At 34.7% G+C, this 23,218-nt stretch overlaps 1 protein-coding gene across 10 annotated transcripts in view; it reads right to left on the bottom strand.

Annotated features, from left to right (window-relative positions):
• The window catches only part of FCHO2 (FCH and mu domain containing endocytic adaptor 2), an 87,308-nt gene that overhangs the window by 23,343 nt on the left and 40,747 nt on the right, over positions 1–23,218 (bottom strand). For 7 of the 10 annotated variants that reach the window (XM_030470089.2, XM_030470092.2, XM_030470095.2 and 4 more), the window contains 9 exons: positions 17,564–17,608; positions 15,701–15,773; positions 11,828–11,852; positions 5,548–5,602; positions 2,876–3,054; positions 2,284–2,298; positions 1,844–1,868; positions 853–895; positions 76–170 (listed from right to left, as the gene is read on the bottom strand). In XM_030470089.2, coding sequence (XP_030325949.1) covers positions 76–170; positions 853–895; positions 1,844–1,868; positions 2,284–2,298; positions 2,876–3,054; positions 5,548–5,602; positions 11,828–11,852; positions 15,701–15,773; positions 17,564–17,608 — 555 coding nt within the window. The remainder of the gene's footprint in view (positions 1–75; positions 171–852; positions 896–1,843; positions 1,869–2,283; positions 2,299–2,875; positions 3,055–5,547; positions 5,603–11,827; positions 11,853–15,700; positions 15,774–17,563; positions 17,609–23,218) is intronic. The other 3 variants (XM_030470090.2, XM_030470097.2, XM_030470091.2) reach the window with 2 other exon arrangements.

The following is a 23,218-nucleotide window of genomic DNA, read 5'->3' as shown; positions in this document are numbered from 1 at the left end:
CAATAACTAAAAAAGCAACAACAGAACACCCTGAAGTATATAGAAGAAAACGTTTTCTACTATCAAATATTTTACCTGAGGAGGATGAGGATGCCAAGGAAGCTGAAGAGGAAGATTCAAGAGAACTGCTGAAGAGTGGGTCCCATGCCAGGAGGTCACTGTTCGCCTTTCTATATAGGAGTTACAATTGGAATATAAATGAAAGGTGTATTATTCATAAATATCAAGCTACAACTTTGGTAGTAGTTTAATAATATAATAAATATCATCTGATAAATAAATGTGATAAATTCTTCTTTATCAGTTAGTCTTTGCATATAGAAACAAGAAGCACTTACAAATTGCAGGTCAAGGAACTGATAAGCAGATTAACTGAACTGACACCTTGATGCAAGTTTGTGTGTGGACATACTTGATAATGTCAGTTAAAGGATTATAATTTTCAAAGAGACATACATCTTCAAATATTTCTGTATATACATTTATAAACAATGTATACAGACCTGTCCAAATATGGGACTTGTAATCTTAAACACTTTACCATGGAACACTGTAGGATAGAAACTAAACCTGTCTTATTTAAAACCTGAGATTTTAACATAAACCAATATTTTGTAATCATGTCAGTATAAATAACAATTCAGATGGATAACAATGAAGCAAGTACATTAGAAGGGAGAAACAAATTAATAGAAACCTCCATTGTTACATAATTTACTCCTTACGATGCAATAGATGTCTGACTTAAAATAGCAGTCAGCTGATACCTCCAATGAGTTTCTGAGTATTATATCAAAATAAGACCAAATTCCCACAAAACTGTATCTGATAGAATTTTAATTTTGAACTTACTCATTAGTTGGAGCGGAAAGCTTTGATTTTGTTAACTCTTCACCTAAGCAAAAGACATAGTATTATTGCCAAAACTGTGACAATCTAAAATAAAAATTTCAGCTTCATTGTAAGAAGATAGAAAATATTATCACTAAAAAAATCTCTTCACTGAAAGTGTGGTCAGGCATTGGAACAGGCTTCCCAAGGAAGTGGTGAAATCCCTGGAAGTGTTCAAAAACAATGTAGATGAGGTCGTCAGTGACATAGCTTAGTGGTGGACTTGGCAGTCCTGGTGTAACAGTTGGACTTGATCTTAAATGTCTTTTCCAACCTAGTTAATTCTATGATGAACAGTTGCAGTTCAAAATTAATTATGAATTATTAAAGTGGCAAAGAGAAAATGCATTTTTTTTCATAATATAAATTCAGGTAGTCCTGAAATACATTCTAATAGGAGAGGACTACACAGAGCAATGCATTTCTGGAGGAAGAGTTTTTCACTTGAAATGTCTTCCTTGAATTATATTGTTTACTTCAATATAATTCTTCAGCAAATCTGGCTTGATTTCCCACTGGAAGAAACCCTACAGCATAGAGACTAATCCTCTGTCTTCTATCTCCAGGGCCACCTTTTATGTGTTTGACTATAAAAAAGAGAGAGTGTGCTTTGCTAGTTTTTGGATCATACTAAACTTGAGTGTGTAGAAGGGTCTTAAGAACTTCCACAGTAGTCTTTTCCATGAAGTCCTCCCTTTGGTTCCTGGATATATTCCTCATCACTGTCACAGCCAGCCTCATCTGTTTCTCAGAATAGGGAACCCGATTTCTATATACCCAAGTGTATAGACAAAGAATAGGTATCTAGAACTGACAAGAGTTTTTTTTTTTTTTTAATTTAATATATAGATACTTCAGAAGTTTATTTCTTCAACAATTAAAAAAAAATCTATTTTGATGCTATGTTAGAAAACTAACATAAATAGACTAAAAGTTAAAGATTCACACTTACTAGATAAATTTTGATTCACTTGTGCCTGAAACAGGAAAAAATAAATTAGGAACAAATTCTTTTACCGTCAAAGCAAATGCTTTATAGTCCCAGGGTTCTTATTTCCACTAACTTTCTATGAGATACTTTGCTTTCAGTGCCAGGCAAAACATTCTCAGCTTGCAGAAGACCAGAACATAAGGCAAGACAGAGCAACCAGTGCACACCTTCCACAGCAGTAAGGCAAGGCAGGAACGAACACTGTAGAGTTGACAAAGGGAGCTTTTTTTTAGTATTACTAAATCCCTTTACAGGCTGGGGCAGTAAAATCAAACAGCTTATATATCACATGGTATATATGAAAAGAAACATTCCTAAGGTTCTCCCAGTGACTCCCCTCACATACTACACTTACTTGGGTTTAATCTAAAAATGTGAATAAAGAGCCATACTGTACTTACAGGACTGTGTCTCTGCTTTCAAAATGTGAGGAAAAAAAAGAAAAATAATCATTATTATTTTAATACATTATGCACAATATTTTCCTTAATGTCAGAACCATTCTTATTCTGATCTGAATATTGCACTACCATACTTTAATACTATTTATTTGTAATACCATCTCATGATATAAAGGGTAATCATTCTGTGAATTGGCAGAATACATCAATAAAACTGCATTGTAAATGTTACATGTATCTCTATTGTATGATCTGTTCTAAAGTTTTGTATATTATTGAATATTAATTAGTAAACTATGCTAAAAGTATGCTCAGCTAACTCCACAATGTAGTCAAATGTCTTGGGGTGGCACCAGCAGAAAGACAAGGACTGCGCACTCCCAAGACTGACAGGAAAGTTAACATCTGAGAAGGGAGAATTACTTAATGTTACACTGCAATAAAGCATACCAAAGATGACCTAGTGCACAAGAAAAACAGAATCATTGAACTTGAACCTAGAATAAATTTTCAACAGTAAGATATATGTTTACACTACAGATTCTTTTCCATTTTTCTGCATATTAAAAATACATGGAACAAAGCAACTTACAGATATTGCTGGAGAAAGAGTGATGTTCCCTATAGATACTTTTAATTCATCCAAGGAAGGCACAGTATATTGAGAGCTGTTATTTGGCTGGACAGGTTTTATTTCTACATGGAACCTTCTGGGTTCATCATCTTCAGAGTCAGAATCACTGCTTGAATAGAAATGGTTCTCTTTGGAATGTTCTCTCAGTTAAGGTGGAAATACTTCAAATTCATCCGCTTAATCTATTTCATAATTACACTCTACAAAATGCTCATATTATGTCAACACCACAGATAAATAATGCTGCCTAACCTCTTTCTGTGGTTATACAGACACTTCAAATATATCCACTGTCCAAAATTCACAACTCAGAGTTAAAATTTTCATTCATCTTCATAACAATATTCTGTTCTAAAAGGTAACTATGTTCAAAACTGAACATCTGCACATTTGAAGGCATCAGTACAAATTAAAGATACTACGACAGCAACACTTCTTCATGTTAAATTTGTGACTTTAAGACATAACCAGGGATTTTAACACATATATGAAAAATGCAGGAATCCTTTTAAACCAAGTGAAGGAAAGCCCTAGCCTTTTCAATTAGCAGTGAAATGCCCATGGTACCTGTACAGAGCATTAACAGCAGAGGAAGGAGTGGCAGCCACTATTACTTGCCCCTTTTGTAGACTGACACTGAAAGTTTTCCAAGAAAGGATGCCAGTTACACAGAAGGCTGCACAGTAAACTGAACGTCAGTTGCTTAAAATTGTCATCTTTGGAAATAAAGGAATTGAGATGACAACTCAGCCCTCAAAATAATCAAAATATACAGATGAATTTAGCCTTAGTTCTTTCAGTGCAGCACAGAAGCTGCACTGAAAAAAAGCTCTGAAAGACCTATGCTAAGTCTTGAAAGATGCAATTGTTTTGACAAAAAAGAATTTGAAAATTTTCCTCTACTTAAAATTTTTGTACCACCTAGGGGAAGCATACATATTCTAAAACTTGCTTCTGCTATTTTCACTTGGAAACATACCAGCCATTTGAATTAAATATCTTCAAACTATTCCCTGACAAAAATTAAACCCGAACCCTAAAGACGTACCAAATCCATTTCAGCTGAAAGAATCCCTGAAGTCAAATGTCTTCATCTTACAGCTTACCTGTCTCCCAAAATGGATCACACCTAGAACAGTAAGCTTCGAAGACAAGTCAGTTTTCATTTCATCAAAACATCTCTGGTCTTGGAAGTTACCACCAAGTTTCAAGATTCATTTCCTATGAATCAGGCAGCTCTTGTAAAATGCTTTTCCAACACTGAAGACTGGACTTACTAAGACTAACTTCCATTATGGTTAAATCTTCAGATTTAACCATATTCTGAAGATTTATCCATAATTCTGAAGAATTCCAATCAATAGAACAAATATTCACTCTTGGAAGCTAAGGGAAGAAAAAAGGAAGAAAACCGATGAATTCCTAAATCTCGTAAAGATTTTCAGAAGCTGAAGTACCTGGCTGACAGGGATTGCAAGTCACTGAGCTTCTTCCCTGAATGTGTGGCCTTTTCTACTGTTTCACAACAGAAAGGATAATGTAGAAAAGGATGCCCAGATCAATAATTTACAAAGCATGAATGTTATTCACTCCTCTCTCCCTTTTGTAAGTATACGCAAAGCATGAAATAACGCCCCTCTAAGAACTGGATAAAAGTCTGTCACTTTTATATCAATTTTGTAAATTGGAGCTGCTTTTATTGGTACAGGTATCTTCACTGGGAGCAACAGAAGTGTATTCTGCAAAGCTGATGAAAACAGAAGCTATGATGATGGACTTGTTCACTTTAAGGTGCTGTTAACTGCCTAAAAGTTTTCACAATTTACGATAATTGCAAAGTGTAAGTTTACCTTTTATTTGCAGTACCCAGAGAATTCAGTGAATAGATTTTCAAAGATGAGCTATCTTGCTAATATATTAGGCTTGCTTAGATCTACAGAAATTATTCCTAGCTCCTAGGTAGAGCTTGTCTCTGTTTCTGATGGGAGGAAAAAACCAAGAAGACAAAGAATTTTTTCCTTCAAAGGAAGAACAAAGGAAAATTACGAGCCTCCATAAAAAATTACTCATAAGAAAAATCTATTCTGCTTATCAAAGCCATTAATAAAAACACAATAAAAGCTAGAAGCACCAATTAGAAAGAGCATGTGGTATAATGACTTTATTAAGCAACAGAAATTTTATTTTTAGACTGCTGGAGCTCTAAGTCTTTTTAATGGTGTTATAAAGAAGTGGGAGGGTGCAGGCAGAGAACAGATAACCACTCTGCTTAAAAAAAGTTTGCAATCTTCACTTTATAAGCTATCTGAGCAGTTTTCAAGGAGAAAGATTTTCATAGTCACCTTAAAGCTTTTGTTCAGGATTTTTTTTTTTTTTTTTACTGTCATACAAAACCCATTCTCTTAAAGTTCCCAAGACATCTGATCTAATATTTAACATCTGCATACACACAAAATCTAAGAAAAACAAAATTTTGTACGTTTTGCAAAAGCTACGAACATTTCTTATGTTGCAACATAAGCATGAGTGTCATTCATCTTCCTTTATTTAATACTTTAGTCAGTACTTTCTGTCTCCAAACAATTGCAATAACATCAAATAACTTGGCACAATAATAGTAAAAAGGATATCGTGTGTTGCTTCTGGTTTAATGCTGTATCCTTCATCATCTACATCAGGAATGTTCTAAAAACAACAACAAAAAATATTATATTGACAAATAACTAAAAAACCCCTCATGTTGTTCTTACATCAGACTGAATTTTATATCATTGACAAACTAAAATTTGATTACAACAGCTCATGAAAATAATTGTCATTAACCATTCATTATTACAGTTATCTCTAGTAATGATCTGTAGTTCAAAAGTAGTGTCACAAGATACTTCAGGAACAGAACAGAACAACCCAACCTCCAAATATACCATAAAAACTGGCAAGTTTGAATGCATCTGCTTGTACTGGTACTCCACGAAGAAGAAACTGACAGAAACATTTTAGCTTTACTACTGAGTGTTAAATAAGCCTGCAATGGCCTTGCACCAAATATTTTCCCAGTTTCTACTTTCAATTCTCTCAGCTAAGTTACTTTAGGCTCTGATAATGCAGGAGAAAAACCTTTGCTAAGTACTAGTCAGTACTTTAATATGTGAGTAAAAGCATTCCAGGTTATACAGGTTGCAACTTCCCCTCCCTCTTGAAAAGACAGTAAGCCTGCACTGTTGCTTTAGCAAAGAATATCCACCATAATTAAAAGGTATGGATGAAACTTATACGCAAGTGCTCAAAATTGGATTCTGAAGTTTTCCATTACATATCTCCTACACCACCCTGGATTTTTAAAGCTAATAAGCTAACAAGGTCAGGAAAGCCCACATATTATTATGTGTCCAGAGTTAGTCCACAGGAACTGCTCCGATGCCTCTGTAATTTTATTACAAAAATTAACAACTTAAGTGGCTGAAAAATGTAGTGATTTCACCAGTTATATGTTTCTCATAAAAATTACAAGATTCATATAAAAAAGTGACTTATTTTAGTGTACCAATCAGTTTATTGTTCCAGAATTTAGGTATTGGGGGGTAGTTTGACTAACAGAGATGTATATACAGTATGGCCAAAATATACTTTGCTGTTATAAGTCATAAGATCATAGAATGGTTAGGGTTGGAAGGGACTTTAAAGATCAACCAGTTCCAACCGCTACCACAGGCAAGGACACCTTTCTCTAGACCTGGTTGCTCAAAGCCCTGTCCAACCTGGCCTTAACCACTTCCAGGAACAGGGCAGCTACAACTTTTCTGGGCAACCTCTACCAGTATCTCACCTCATAGTAAAGAATTTTTTCCTATTTTACAATGTCTAATGTAAAACTACCCTCTTTCAGTTTAAAGCCATTCCCCATTGTCCTGTCACTACATGCCCTTGTAAAAAGTCCCTCTCCAGATTTCTTGTAGGCGCCTTTTAGGTACTGAAAGGCTGCTCTAAGGTCTCCCCAGAGCCTTCTCTTCTCCAGGCTAAACAAGCCCAGCTCTCAGCCTGTCTTCATAGGAGAGGTGCTCCAGCCCTTGGAGCATCTTCATGGCCCTCCTCTTGTCTCACTTGAGCAGGTCCATGTCCCTCTTGTGCTGGGGACACAAGATATAATAACTTACACCGGAGACTTCAAGTGGACTAGCAAGGAACCACTTGACTTCAGCTAAAATTTGTAGCCAAATTTGAAGAGATAGTCACTTTGAAGAGCTTTTGAATTACAGAGGAAAATAAAAATAAAAATGTAGTTTTCCCTCTATTCTCTTTGCAAATATCACAAATGGGATGTCTGATATTTTACTGAATGAAGTTAAATAGAATGAATTTAAACAAACTTTCTGGTAAAAAGAGTAAGAAATACAATCCTGTATAGGAGATGTAATACTGAACCCCATTAAATAGCACATCAAACTAAGGCCAAATCTGATTTTTTAGCACAAATCTTAAAATATGGAACATATAGATGCAATTTCCTGAAATAGTTGTAAGATCTGGACTGCAGAGCTATTTGATTTTTCTTTTTTTTTTTTTTTTTAAAAAGTGGGGGGGGAGGGGGGAAGAAAAGTAGTAAGAGTAGGCTCACAAGGTCCAGTACCTTAGCTCTACTTGCTCAAATCAAGGTTCTTAGCTACGCTTGACCTCAGGCTGACCTTATTTATATACCAAAAAACACTAATGAAACCTGACATCAAAATAAATAGAACAAAAACATATAGCTAGAGGGTAGGTACATTTTCCAACAATACAATAACTTCTGAATTCTGAAATTATTTTAGTTGTCATACTGGACGATTTTCAATAGATCAGAATCATTCATGGTTAAGATGAATTGAAAACCAACAAAAATCTTTAAATGTACAACATTTAGTTTTTCCTCCAGCTGGGCCATGTATGTAAAGGATATTATTACTGGGCACACACAGCATGCACAACATAGATGGAAAATTTGACTATTTTAATATAAAATAACTTTGCAGAATTTTTAATTTACTAAGTAATCTCTTGGATAAAGTAAATATATATATAGTAAATGTGTATATATATGTATATATAAAAATGTGTATATATAGGTATATATATAAATGTATATATATAGTAAATATATATAGTAAATATATAAAGTAAATAGTGCTTAGAAAGCACTAAAATCTTAGGGTTCTTGAAACACTAAATTTATTTCTTGGTATTTTCATGTTAATTATTTCTTATCTTGAAAAGATATTTGACTCATCTATTCCACAGCAATAGCAATGTACCATGTAGCCTGTATTTATAACTTCAGACTAAAAGTCAAAGTTATGTACATATTAACAGTGATGGATGCTTTACAGCTTAAGTTATGAACACAGAAACTGAAAAATTCCTTGCCTTTTTTTTCAGCAGGCTTTTTTTCTAAGAAGGTGAAGAAATTTATACTAATTTTTATTAAATTTATACTTCCCCCCCCATTTCTAAAGTTTAAATAGATGTAGTTTGAAACATCTGACTACACAGTGTATACAGAGTCAGAAATCATCTGCTTTGTATTTCCACTTTTGTCAATGATTCAGATTGATTTTGTACCAATTAATAATAATTCTTAAAACACCTTCTGCTTTCATTAATTTATATTTTTGTGTAAACCAACAGAAGAATAGGGTGGAAGAGATACTGAATGTATCTTTGTATTGACAAAGATAAATTGTGTCAAAGGCAAGCAAAAAGGTACCTCAAAATGTTATAGGTTAAATAGTAATTTCAGAATAATGTTTTCAATATTTTGAACAGTTGAACTGATGAATGGTTCTGTTTTCTGAAACATGAGAATTTTATTTCCTAATTTACATTTTATAACAATGATAGAGGACACATCATTTTGAGAGAGAGACATATTCATGAATCTGATGTTAATGAAGGCATTTACATTTATCTGACTAATTCTTACTCCCTTCTCCACACTCCTAGAGTTACAGAATTATATGCTATATTGTGGATAGCAGTGCATCTTTTAAGTAAGGAGATCTGCAAGTATCCCAGCCAAAGTAAGGGTTGCAATCCAAATTCAGATCTTACTGGACACAAGTGGAACCTTGTAAATGCTTCCTGAGAGAAAAAGTTTCTACTAGAGCTCATATGTTCCTATGGGCCACAGAGACAGGGCACACCCATGGGAAAGAAGAGAGTTGGTTCTGCCTTTGGAAAAACTTTCAAGCTAATAAACGTACTAAGCTAGACTTCAGTTGCTATCTTTTTCTAGCGTACACACAGTTATATTTCTACTTTTCTTAATTATGAAGGCTTAGTTTAATCAACATTACATGTGTAGATTGACATATAACAACACAGGAATTTTAAAACTTATGACATATGGTCATCTATATTTAAACAGAGGTGGTTTACAGAAGTGGTTAACCTTTGAAACAAATACCAGTTCTCAGTTCACAGCTGCATCCCTACACATAAAAACCTCTTATAGCAGTTACAAAATTTGATAGAACTTAACAATTTATTCAAATGCATCACATTTTTCAACATACATAATCTGGCAGTTACAGAAAGGATGAGCCTAAGTGGATGGCTTGCCACAGATAAATTTGAGAACTTCAATTTTGGTATGAAAGACATTTTTTAGGGCCATCTCACTGTTTTGTTTTCTGGAAATGGAGAGTACAAGTTTGAACGCATTGCATTATACATTTTGGACTAGTGAGAAATCTCTAATGGTATTGACTACATACTGCATGTTCAAAGATCCATAATATCATGTAGAACTGGTAGATAAAAGTATTGAACTCAGTTCTTACTGGATCCTTAAATTCTAAAATTTCAATATTTACCTCAGTGCTTATCATTATAAATAATGCTACAGTGGTTATCTTTTACATCCCTTTCACACAATTAAAATTCTTGACAAATAAACAAAAGCCACCTTTAAAAAAAGAGATCATGTTAATAATATAAAAGCCAGACAGAGTTTTCCTGTGAGTGGCCGAAGCTGACAAAAATCATGGTAACTTTAAACAACTTGAATTTTCTGAGGGCTGGTCCTCATTATTTTCTATCAATCAACCACAAATAATAATTGCTTTCAATTTTTTTTCAATAATACTTTTCTAAGTTCAATTCTTGAGATGTGTAATTTATTGCAAAGATCCCATACAAAATAAATTCTCAGAAATAACAATATAGATGTCTACATTTAGATGAAGTTTGAAAAATTAAAGAGAAAGGAAATCTTAAAATAAGATGCAAGTGAAAAGCATTTGAAATAGGATCTTCCAAAAGAGGACACCAACTTTAAAATATAGAGCACTCCTGGGTGCTTGTATGTAAGGGATGAAATGAATCTCATTTATGGCATGCTGCATAATTTTTTCACAAGAATGATAGCAATGGCTTCTGCTATTAAAGCAGTGTACCATTCAGAATAATATTGTTGCTTGTAAAAAGCAAGAAGAAATGATAGACCAAATTTTAAATTCAAATGCAGTCATAAAAAGTTGGGCATAGGAAGAAAAAAAAAGAATGCAATAAAAGTATCAATTTTGTTGTTGGACACTATGCAAGTTGCATCTTCTTTTTTTAAACCAAGTATAAACTACATCTAGGCAGAACAATTAACTTAGAAGATCATAAGGTGTGCCCCATGCAGCCAGAAAGAATGTCAAACACATTTACAGTCAAATTTTTTGAACTAATTATTTTTACAAAATGTAGAAACCAAAATAAGCAAAGAGGAAAATAAACATTGCAAGTCAAACTCAGTTGTGGTTCACTCCAGTGACTCAACTTGAACTGTCAAAAGATATTATTTCCATGAAAAGCCTGATAATTACAGGGATAATTCTAAAGTTACTTTACTTTAAATACACCCAAGAAAAGAAATTTGCTCTAAGTCAAGATGACTTTGCACAGGATAAAATAACTGTCCTGATGATGCTTACAGGCTGTTCTTACACATGTAGTTCTATTATGTGGCAAAACTTAATTTTCCTTATTTAGAAGAATGGTTCTACTAGATTATTCAAACCATATTTCTCAAAAGAAGTTTTAATAGTAGGTACTGAAACTCCCAGATACTAAATGCAAAGAAGAAAATCCACACAATAGGTGAACATGAAAAATTGTTTAATGTAATTGGCATTTAAATATGTGAACTGAAAACCAAATCAGTCTACAGAAAGTCACTGAAATTATTCTGCAAATAATTCCCTAATATAGCTATAGGTAGGTGTAATCTTCCTATAGGTAGGTTTAATTTAAGACGACATACAGGTTTAAATAAAAAGAAAAGGCTCAGTTAAGAAAGTAAAAAAGTATTAACATTCCAATTTAATTTGCAGCTGTCACTTATTTGAATTTAATAAATAAAATTGTAAGATGTATCACAGATCAAACTGACAGCAATGAAAACCAGGCCATTAATAAAGTGCTTCTAGAAATACTGCATTTAAAGCCATATTTTAAAAAGCATGTTCCTACACTCTATTTCCAGAGATAAAGCAGAATCCCATTGATATTAGAAGGATTTCTCAAAGGAAACAGTAGTAAGCAGAGAAATATCCTGATACAAAGTTGGATGCACAATAAACTGAACCTTTTCTTATTTAAAATCTATTAGCCAACTATTAACTTGGAAAGTGAAGTAGCAAGTATTTGCAGTGAAAGCACCTTGTTTAAAACCTAAAATGTTAGGAAGTATAGATGTATTACTGACACATTTGTATATATTGCTAAAGATTATGTACTGAGCAGAATTAACACTTCGGCTATGTTATCAAAACAATAAATCCTCTATCAGATAAATAATGCATTGCAGGAACAGTACATAAGTTTAATCAGATTGTTGTGCTTGACAATATTAGCATATGCATTTGTTTTGGAAATATGTCTACTTACAACTGAGTCTGCATCTGGACACTCCCTATTAAACAAAAAAGAAACAAACAAGGAAAATATAGAATTATAAAATGCACGATTTTATTCATACAGTTCTGGTACTTCCTTTAATATTTTCAACTAATTTGAAACACTGCATTTAACCATTTTGCCTGTCAGAGTCCGTTAATATTTTCACTATAAATAATCCACATTCAACTGAGTGAGGTTTAAATAAAAGCTGAAAGTTTATGCTCAAAACACTGCAGAAGAAAAACTCAAAAGAAATGCTGAAAAAAATCAAACTCATGTTATACTGAAAAAAAAAAAAAAAAAAAATTTAAGAATTCCAACCAAGCAAAGCCAGGAGTGACCCACTCTATTCTGGATTAATATACTTGAACTCTGTAGCTGATGTGCACATTAAGTAGAAGTCACTAATTCTAACGAAATGGTCCACATGCAACTGCAAAACATTCTGGACAATAACAAGTTCCCAGAAAAATTACAACTATTCTTAGAGGAATTCAGAGCTTCCCTTTTTTGGAATTTCATTCTTAGTTCATGTTTATCAAGCACAGTTGCAGCCAAGCACTAGAAGATGATGGAAAAAACAGTAAGAGTACCCTCCTAATAAGCACTTTTTAAAACAAACAAAAAAGTCATCAGCAGAAAGGCAGTGATTGCAAGCACATTGGTCACAAGTATTATATTTTTCCACTATAACTTTGATTTAAACAGCAGTATGTAAAAAAAACCCAAATGACACTGATTCTCCCTGATGTCTGCAAAAAGCAGAAGCAATTACACTTATAGAATGTGGGAATATTTGAGTAGCATACAAGTCCTCTCTAATTTGCTACCTGACAAAGTCAGAAGTGCCAGTGTAACTGAACAACAGCGACTTTATATAATAAAACTGAAATTTGCGCTTACAGAAAAGAGGGGACACCTCCCCACCTCAAATGTATTTTAATCTAAATCATCTTCTCTGAAAGCCTAAGCAGGTTAAATATAAAAACTCCAGTGTCATTTAAAAAATACATGAAAACTTGCTAACATGGGAGCATTAATATGAAATTCAGTATTGCCTGTTAAAGAATTGACAGTGAGGTGAAGGATCCCATATCCTCTAAAAGGCCTCACAAAAGAAAATATATGTGACCAAGTTTGTAACTGACTTACATCTTATCTCCCTCTGCTGGCTAAATTGAATTCACAATAATAGAAAGAGCTACTTTAAAAGCTCTTTTGCAGCTCCAAGAAAAAGTATTAGACTTCTCTCAAAAGATAACAAACTGATTTCCTGACATGTGGTTTAAAAAAGTGTCTGTATTCAAACAAGACAGTCTGAAGTCCATGAAGGTTAAGAAATTTGAAAGATGTGAGGCAAACTACAATGAAAGTAATTTAACCTCTAATGAAGATTTTCAAAATTAGTGAGCCAATAGATCTCAAAAAGTAATGGCAGATTAAGTATCATTCAGAGGAGCACCAACGGAACCTCCCAGAATCCATTCTTAAGACACAAAGGAAAACTCAATAGATTGCAAATGCTGGTGAAATGGAAAATGAGGACATCAGGTATTAGACATATGTGCTTTTACATCACTAGATGTATGATCTTCCTTTTAAGATTGAAGAAATAGGTCATGCATTTTAGTACACAGTAACATTTCAGCAACAATGAATCCTCTGTTGTTTCTTTGTGATGTTCTAGTTTATTCACAAGTCATGGGTTAATGCAAGAATCTTTATAAAAGCCTATGGCATATGTTACTTAAGAGGTCATTTTCTCTCTGGGCAACCTGTTCCAATGTTTCGCCACCAATGACCAATGTCTCAGGTCAATATCACACTGTTATACTTCCTTCTTTTTGACCTAAGAATCTACTAATTTTTGTATTGCGTCTAAGTATATAAACAAAATAATATAAATCAAATTTCAGTCCAACTTGTTGAAAGCAAGGCAAATTCTTTTCCTATTTCAGAGGATCTGAGCTGATTTATATTTTCTGATGACATCATGGTGCCATGAAAACCAAAATTTTTTTAGGAAGAAACAGTAATACTATCTTTTAATGTTAAATAAAACGTATTTGTGAAAAAGCAGCTTTTAGAAAAGCATTCAGATACTACAATGAATAAGCATACAAAGATAGAAAGTATTTCACTTGCGTAGAAGCCAGTTTTCTGGCCCTCAATGCCTAAGAAAATTTTCTTTGTGCTACAGGTCAAAGAAAAACATGATCTCTGAGTAAGAATATATTGAGTCATAGACCTGGGAAGAATTGGTTTGGAGCTTCCACACCTTTACTGGCTCCAGGAAACTGCTATTTAGAGCCCTGAATCTTTTCTGGGGTCAGATTATATTTCATCATTTGTCAAAGAATGAATGGAAAGAGATGCCTGGTTTGCAAAAAGGCTTATAGCATACATGACATGAGATTATCCTGAGTAATAACCAACATGGTGGCAAATAAATTATTTTGTTGGAGAAGAAAAGCTGACAGCTACAGAATTCAATCATATAACAGTAATCAATACTATCAAAATCACTACTTCGCAATTTAGTAAGTTCAATACACAAAAGGCAAATGATCAATCATATGTTTTTGCTGCTATTTCATACTACAACTGTTTAGCATCACAGAAAAAGTATAGTAAATAACTTTCCAGAGAGAATTAATTACTTTAAGAGCACCGAAGCTGTTTAAAACATGGAAATCATAAAATATTTATAATATTTTATTATTTTAAACTAACCATTCATCAGAAAAAAAATTCTTTGTAACGAAACAGTATTCTCATATTACTGCTGATCAAAATCACACTATACACAACTCTTCTCTCACCAATTACTCCAGCTTAATGAAGTACAGAAGAGAGGGTGGGGGAAAGACAAAATCACAGAAAGGTCAGAAATAGAGCGGAATGACTTAAAAAACCCAACAGCTTGGAGCCTTAAAGATGTCATAACAGAGAAGAAAAAGCATGGTTTAGAAGTGTATCACTATCAAAATTAAACATCAATAGAAAAATAGCTATGAGGCATTTTGTATGTGCAAATAATTAGCACCTGCAGTTCTTAGGTCATTATTTTTTCAGCATTATATTAGAAAATAAGACTGGTAACAGATTTTTCAAAAGTAATTTTAAAAAGTATGTATGCAGATATCGCCTCTCAGAATATTTCTGTATTGCCAAGTTTGTGAAATTATAGGCTATTTTTCCCTTAAATCAAATGCTTCTATTGAGAAAACTCATCTAGAAATTATCAAAAAAATACACTGGAACATAGTGACCATAACTACTAATACACAGACTGCAATCAGTCCATCTAAGAACTTTTATTCAAACTCACTTCCTGGAGAGTTTTAACTCCTGGGAGGCTGAGCGCATGCAATGAATATGGCAAAAGATATAGCTGGGACATTAGTTAGAGATGGCCTTTCAAAAATGAGTGTGCACATGATGTACTGAAAAAATATTGGAGTATTTTTCTGTCCTTCAATTCTGTACACAGAAGTTTTTCTAATAAAAGAATAATTGAAGCTTCAATTCTGCAAACACAGGCATCCAGCACTTCTTCCATGTATGGAGTTATTATTTCATTAGGAGCACACATGAGAATCACATTATCTACACTGTTCAGAGTAGAACAAGGGAGAACTACTTACCTACGCACAGGAAAGGATGAAATATGAGCAGACTACTGTAAATACATTTATGTTATTTCTTTAAAATCCTTTGTTACAAAAATCTTAAATGACTGATGTTTTCACATTTATAGCATTCTAAACTTCATTTTTTGTTAAGCTTCAACTAATGTTTATCCTCATACTTTTACTAGTTTTCATACAGGACAAGGCTTCAGGATGGAAATATACTTACACAGATTCAGTATCTTTTTCTTTTTTCATTATCCCTGATAAACCAAAAGGCTTCCTCTTCCGTGGTTTTATCCCTATGAAACAAACACTTTGCATTTAAATATCAGAGATATCTATACCTTCAGCAGTATCAAACATGGGTACATACCAATGCAAATACATTTCAAATGCTGCCCCAAGTGACACAAAAATCTAACAGTGCATATACATATGGAGCCAAACTAAGGGAATATTATTCCAATTTGTTGTTAAGTAACACGTATCAAAAAGTAAATTAAAGTATGGTTCAACACATTAATAACTCCTTATAAAACTGATTTGCATTGTACATCCAACTCTCCAAGTTAGGTATGCAGACTGTCACTTCCCCCCTGCCAAAAAAAATGGCTGCACTGCTACTTTTGAGAAAAGGTACTCTGCTCACAGAAACTCAACAGGAGCTACTGCTCCAGCCAATTCTGAATAGCCAATACACTTGGACCAGAAGCTGAACGCTGCCTCCCCCAGCTACTGCAGTTCAACACTGTTATTTCCCCGTATGTTTCTGGTAGCTGCAAGCCCCTATCTTTCTTAAGAAGCAGGGTCTTGGTCATGTAAAGAAAGAGAATGTCTCTTGGCTTTCCAGCTGATACAGAGTGCACGATTTCCCAGTGCTGTAGCCAGCTCTCAGGCTGGCTCTTACTGAGTTTGGAACCATGCCTCCCCTCTATCATTTCTTCCCCATTTTTAGCACTGGACACATAACTATAGTACAGAAAAAAAAAATAAAAAAAAAGAAAAAAGGTTGCTTTCATTCCCGTTTAATGTACTAAAGTTAAAATACATTTAATTATTCCGTCAAAGTTGCGCTCACATCTGCTTCTCTCCCCAACTTTTTGCTGAAGCAAAGTAGACTGCTAGACTAAAATGACTAAGTGAAAGTGTCTGATCCAACTAGTCTACAATTTCATTTTGACGCATGATACTACTGACAGCATGCTTTTGAGCAAAATGGTGGAAATAATTTGGTTTCAAAAATTTAACAACTTGAATTTGACAATTCAAGCACATCACATCATTAAAAAATAAAAATAATTATATTCGCCTTTACAGAAATACATAACACAGCACAGTCTTAGAAATTAAATAACTGAAAACTTCTCAAAACAGGTATTTTTAAACTCAGTCATATCTTATATTTTAATAGAAACAGAATTTGCTCTAAAATTATCTTTAAATGCTAGTCTGGGATTTATTTTCTTTCTGGGACTTACGCAGCCCAAAACAATGACAAATGGAGTACAAAAATAGTTTCTGAACATGGATTCCCTCTGCTTCAAACAAAGAAAAATCTATGTCTAAGCTGCAATCTTGACAAAAGTTGTTGGCTGCTATAGCTATACTATCAACTCCTCTGTCCCAAAAGTAAATACCTAGCTTATGCATATAAAGCAGTTCTTAACCACTTAAAACAATCCCTAAGCAAAATAAGCTATGCCAGGAAAGAAATGATTTGTGACCATAACACTGCATTAGACTTGGTATAACAACATGGTAACAATGGAAAGAGACTGGGCCATGTTTAGACACTTGTAAATTAAGTTACAACACAGCCATAAGTGAACCAAATCCAAACCTCTGCAAAGACAGGGTCTTAGCCAAAGTATATTCTGTAAGAAACATTCCAATTCTCTGACCTTCTGCATTAGGCTTATAGAGCATAAAGTCTTATTTTTGTTGAAGTTTCTCAAAAGGAAAACTGCTTCTTAGTCCACTGGAGTACTTTAAAGTTACATAGCTTTGAATACTGAATGCCCTTCACTCCACAGTTTCAAGTCCTTATCCACAGCATTCTTACATAAATAACTATGCTACGACAACTCACCTTCAACTGCACTGGATGTGTTACATTCTTCAAATTCAATAGGCCCTTAAAGAAATTACAATGAAGATAAGCATTAGGTCAAATTTAATCTAAGATATTTTAACAACTATCTATACTTCCTGAAAATACTAGATAATGTAATTATAAATTTAGGTGGTATCTGAAAGGTGCAATTACCCTGCCAATGGTGAAACGGATTGCAAAATTATACATGTACAGCAAATCATTGAATATTTTCACTCTTTCATACTGAAAAATCAAAATACTAGTGCACACTGCCCAAAGACTACTCAGTTGCCTATGTTATTACAACCACATGAAATGTCTGTGTCCTCATTCGAAATTGGATTCATAGTATAGTATCAGTGTAAAGCTTTCCATTTATCTTCTTTTTATGAACAAGAGCTATATAAAGAAAAATTAAAAAGGAAAAAAGCACAGCTATAGCCCTAATTTTCAGATCCACACTTTTGCTAACTGTTGTCAGTTCTTCTGTTTCGTCTTCATAGCCAGTTAAAAGTGGCATGCAGAATCTTTAACACAGCAATATGAAGATTAAAAAAAATCATGAAGATTAAACAGGACAAACAAACAGAGAATACTAGTTCAGTACTGTATCTACATAAATTCATTATTATGGCTTTCAATTACAGTTTACAGAAGATGACAGTCAATGGTCATTGCAAAGTGAAGTCCTAACACTTCTTCAATCTGCCCAGGTCTAGAATTTATTTAAGCCATTATGAGCCATTTTAGGGGCGCAAATGTGCAGAAAAAACTGATTTTCTGTAGGACCTTGTTCAGGTAATGGCAGAATCACACCAGCACTTTTGCAAGTGCAAAGAAAACCAAGAGCACATGCAGGCAGGTGCCATTACTTTCAGCCCACACTAAAAGAATGACCATTTTGCCCCGTGTTTACTTGCAACTGTACCCACGGAAGAAAAAACAAAGTTTAGCATGCCAGCACGGTGACATAGCACTTATTACTTACAGAATCATAGAAGGTTTAGGGTTGGAAAGGACCTGATGATCATCTAGCTCCAACCCCCACTCGCATGAGCAGGGACTCCTCACACTAGACCATGTCACCCAAGGCTCTGTCCAACCTGGCCTTAACACTGCCAGGGATGGAGCATTTACCACTTCTTTGGGAACCTGTTCCAGTGCTTCACCACCCTCACTGTAAAGAACTTCTTCCTTATATCTAACCTGAACTTCCCCTGTTTTAGTTTAAACCCATCAACCCTTGTCCTATCACTACAGTCCCTGATGAAGTGTCTCTCCCCAGCATCCTTGTAGGCCCCCTTCAGATACTGGAAGGCTGCTATGAGGTCTCCACACAGCCTTCTCTTCTCCAGACTGAACAGCCCCAACTTTCTCAGCCTGTCTTCATACGGGAGGTGCTCCAGTCCCCTGATCATCCTTGTGGCCTCCTCTGGACTTGCTCCAACAGCTCCATGTCCTTCTTATGTTGAGGACACCAGAATTGTACACAATACTCCAAGTGAGGTCTCATGAGAGCAGAGTAGAGGGGCAGGACCACCTCCCTTGACCTGCTGGTCACACTACTTTTGATGCAGCGCAGGATATGGTTGGCTTTCTAGGCTGCAAGTGCACACTGAAACTTGCTCATGTTCAGTTTCTCCTCAAACAACAACCCCAAGCCCTTCTCCGCAGGGCTGTTCAGAATCCCTTCTCTGCCCAACCTGTAGTTGTGCCTGGGATTGCCCCAACCCAGGTGTAGGACCTTGCACTTCACATTGTTGAACTTCATGAGGTTGGTATGGGCCCACCTCTCAAGCATGTCAAGGTTGCTCTGGATGGCATCCCTTCCCTCCAGCGTATCAACTGAACCACACAGCTTGGTGCCATCGGCAAACTTGCTGAGGGCGCACTCAATCCCACTGTCCATGTCGCCGATAAAGATGTTGAACAGGACCGGTCCCAACACTGACCCCTAAGGGACACCACTTGTTACTGGTTTCCAGTTGGACATTGAGCCGTTGACTACAACTCTGCATGCGGCCATCCAGCCAATTCTTTATTCACCGGGTGGTCCATCCATCAAATTTATGTCTGTCCAGTTTAGAGACAAGGATGTTGTGTAGAACAGCGTCCAACACTCTGCACAAGTCCAGGTAGATGATGTCAACTGCTTTGCACCTGTCCATCAGTTCTGTAGCCCCATCATAGAAGGCCACGAAACTGGTCAGGCATGGTTTGCCCTTAGTGAGGCCACGTTGGCTGTGACCAACCACCTCATTGTTTTTCATGTGCCTTAGCATGGTTTCTGTAATCATTTTTAGGGAGTTTATACATAAGTGCGTTACAGATAGAGGGGAAAAAAGTACTCCAAGGCAGCCAAAATTTGTCCTTCTCCCCACCTTATGGACCTACTTCAAGTGAGAGTTTAAAATCTTGAAAATTTCAATTAAAACAAACTGAAAGTAAAGCAATTGTGCAAACCTCAAATACAGAAATTGCTTTCATTTCTGCACCCAAACACACCTGCTAGTAAGTGCTCTGATTTATTTATCTTTATTCTGAAGTTATGAGTATTTGCAAGCATCCACCATATAAACAAGAGCTCTTCAATTTTCAGGGTGTTTTCACATAAAATGTGTACTTGAAAACATTTTCCAGGATTATCACTTGTACTCTTTTCAAAATGGATATGTCATACTCTGAGTCTTAAAATAAATAGCTAATATAAACAGATCTCACATACAAGAAACATGGAGACTACAAGCTTCAGTTTGATTTTAAATAGTACACCATAGCTAATCACTGTGCTGCAATTAGAGATGCCACAATGAAAGTAAAAAATAATTTAGTTGTGAATTAGCATTGTAAATCACACAACTGGGATTAATTTGTGTTTGATTCATGCAGTTAAGTACCTCAAATGGTTCTATTTGTAATGTAACCCCCAGTCTGTATATTTAACTCTGGCAGTACAAAATTGTGTTCAAATTAACTCAGTTTAAATGCTACATTTTGATAACATTTCTCAAAACTAGAAATTAAAAAATGTATGCTTATGTCAAACAAGTAGAAAGAGAATTGAGAATCTGATAATGTAACTCAATACTCAAATACTGAAAACCAGTGTTAAGCAAATTGAGTTATTTTAGACATGTTAGATGAAATCTACTTAGGAATTTTCTTTGAAATTTTGCAGACTTCTAATGATTTTTTTTTTTAATAGGTGTACCCTAAAAAAAAAAAAAAAAAAGGACTGAGTGCTTGCAAAACTAGCAGCAGGACGAGAAACTGTTTGACCTCTAAATGAAGCTCTTGAGCTTTTCATCAAAAGACCAACCTTAAATGGCAGTCTTAAATGCTCTTTAAATTTCAATTATTAAATACTTTCCAAAACAAGTCTAATTATTCAGTATAACAAGACGAAACACATATTCCTAACAGGTCACTCACTTTTCTAAATATTGTCAATACATTGGTGTTTTAAGCTGGTTTTACAATCCTTTCTTCTTTGCTCTCCACTAAATTCACAGTAAAACAAAGTCAGCCTGATCCAAAAATCAGCAACTGTTGCTATCTCACAAAACACAAACCAGCACAAAAAATCCAGAAAAATGGATTTAGAGAACTGTATATGTCTATATGCCCACACTGATTTCATCAACATTTTATTTTAGGAATTTAAAGTCTACTGTTCAAAATATATTGAGCAAGAAAAATACCATAAAACATAGAAGCTGAAGAACAAATCCATTACTTCTTCATCACTACACTTCAGACAATACATTTTTCATCACTTTGCTAAAGATTCAGCTACTTCTGTTTCTCGCTTCTATACATATTCCCATTTGGGCAAGAAAAAAACACAAAAGCCAAACCAACCACAAACACTCATCTCCAAAACAAAAACAGAAGGAGAAAACTATAAACAAGAGACTTAAATGTATTTTTAGAGAAAAACAACATTCAAGCTTTTTCAGAATACCATGTTTTTCTTTACCCTTTCCAGCTACTAAGACTGATCCCCAGACTTTTAAAATAAATTTTCCTCCTCATTTCAGATCAGCATCTTCAACTTTCAATTCTCACACGATCAGAAAGCAAAGATTTTAACACCACATCCAAGTTTCTCTATTTTGTCCATTATGCTTGCCTAACACTTGTCTTTGAAGGTCTTTTTTTATTTTATTTTAGCAGCTTGATAAACTTTCTATTTGAAGATACAAACATTCATGCTTAGAACAGAAACAGAGACATGAAGATCAGATTAGCATTATCAATTAGGTTTAACAAAGGCTGGTTTACCTCCAAAAGAATTCACTTCACTCTGGCAATAATCTATTCTTTTTTTCATAGGCAAGACTATGAAATGCAATCTCAAAAATCTCAGTTATTGAAGAATTGCCTGAGATAGCAATGAGGTGGAAGCTGTGCAAAAATTTCAGTAAGCCAGGTCCCACTTTTCACTAAGGCCTATGAAGTTAACTTGGAAATATTAAATACACTTTCTTCTTTATGATACCTATTAGCTTATTTTATGCTTCACCAAAATGAGCATGTATCAAAGGAGTCCTTTCTCCCCCCACATACACCCTTTTCTTCCCCTGCATCTATTAGCTGTTTTACGGAAGGAAAGATAAACTACAATCACGAAAATAGCATTTTCTTACAAAAAAATTTGTGAATCAATTGTAGTTCAAAAGCATCATTTGCTCCTATCTTGTTTTTCCTAACTTAGCTCATATTTCTATAGGGCCCTTCATCCTTCGGAATCTCAGAAGTTCAAGACACCAGTGGCTGTCCCTAATGAATCCAAAAACATTAAAAAAAAAAAAAAGAAAGAAAAAGAAAAAATCAAGTTAAGTATTTTCCTCCAAAGCCCAAAGATCTTTGCTGGTTTTGTAAAATTTGTGTTTAACTCACCCCCACCAATATAACACATATTGCATTATTTGCTTGCAGCAAAGGCAAATTCATATATTTTGCCTTTTTGAGTGGAGTACAGTGAAATGTGTAGCTGTTTTTAATTTTCTTAGACTTTTGTTCTGTAACTTTAGATATCTCAACAGTTCTGCTCTCTATATGCCTACCCTAAAGAGTACCATGTTTTGCCTGGGGAGTAGTATTTTAAAATAAGAATAACATTACAGAAATAGACATTTTTTGTGGCGGTCTGTGGTGAACCAATTTAGAAAACAGGATAGCTGTGATGAGCTTTTGATAGCCCACATAACAGCTGGAGTCTCCTGTGGGCAGATGTCTTTGTGCCCAAAGAGGTAATAATACTGTAGACAAGCCAGAATTGTGTACTGTGACCACATATTGCTATGGAAGCACAGCATCAATATGGAATTTAGGTGCTTTCTTAAGAAATTCCGCTGTATTGTCCATTATACTTCTGTATATGGAAACAAAAGCACCTGCACTATCACTGCAAAAAAACCCCTTAAAATGTTTCTTCTCTGAACCATCATTAACAGCTATCTCTCCAATTCCGAATTCCTTAATCATTAGATAGTATAGTCAAAAATTATCAGTGGGTTGGTGTTAATGGAGATTGCCAGGCAGGTGTGACATATACATGCAAGTCAAAGCATGCTAACTCATGTTCTGATATCACTTTTGTAACAGCTACATGAAGATTTTAAGGTGGATGCACTACCTCTTCTC

This window comes from Strigops habroptila, chromosome Z (genome assembly GCF_004027225.2).
Source record: "Strigops habroptila isolate Jane chromosome Z, bStrHab1.2.pri, whole genome shotgun sequence".
Lineage (NCBI taxonomy): Eukaryota > Metazoa > Chordata > Aves > Psittaciformes > Psittacidae > Strigops > Strigops habroptila.
The sequence above is the reverse complement of the archived record's forward strand: the minus strand, read 5'-3'. Positions and strand labels throughout refer to the sequence as shown.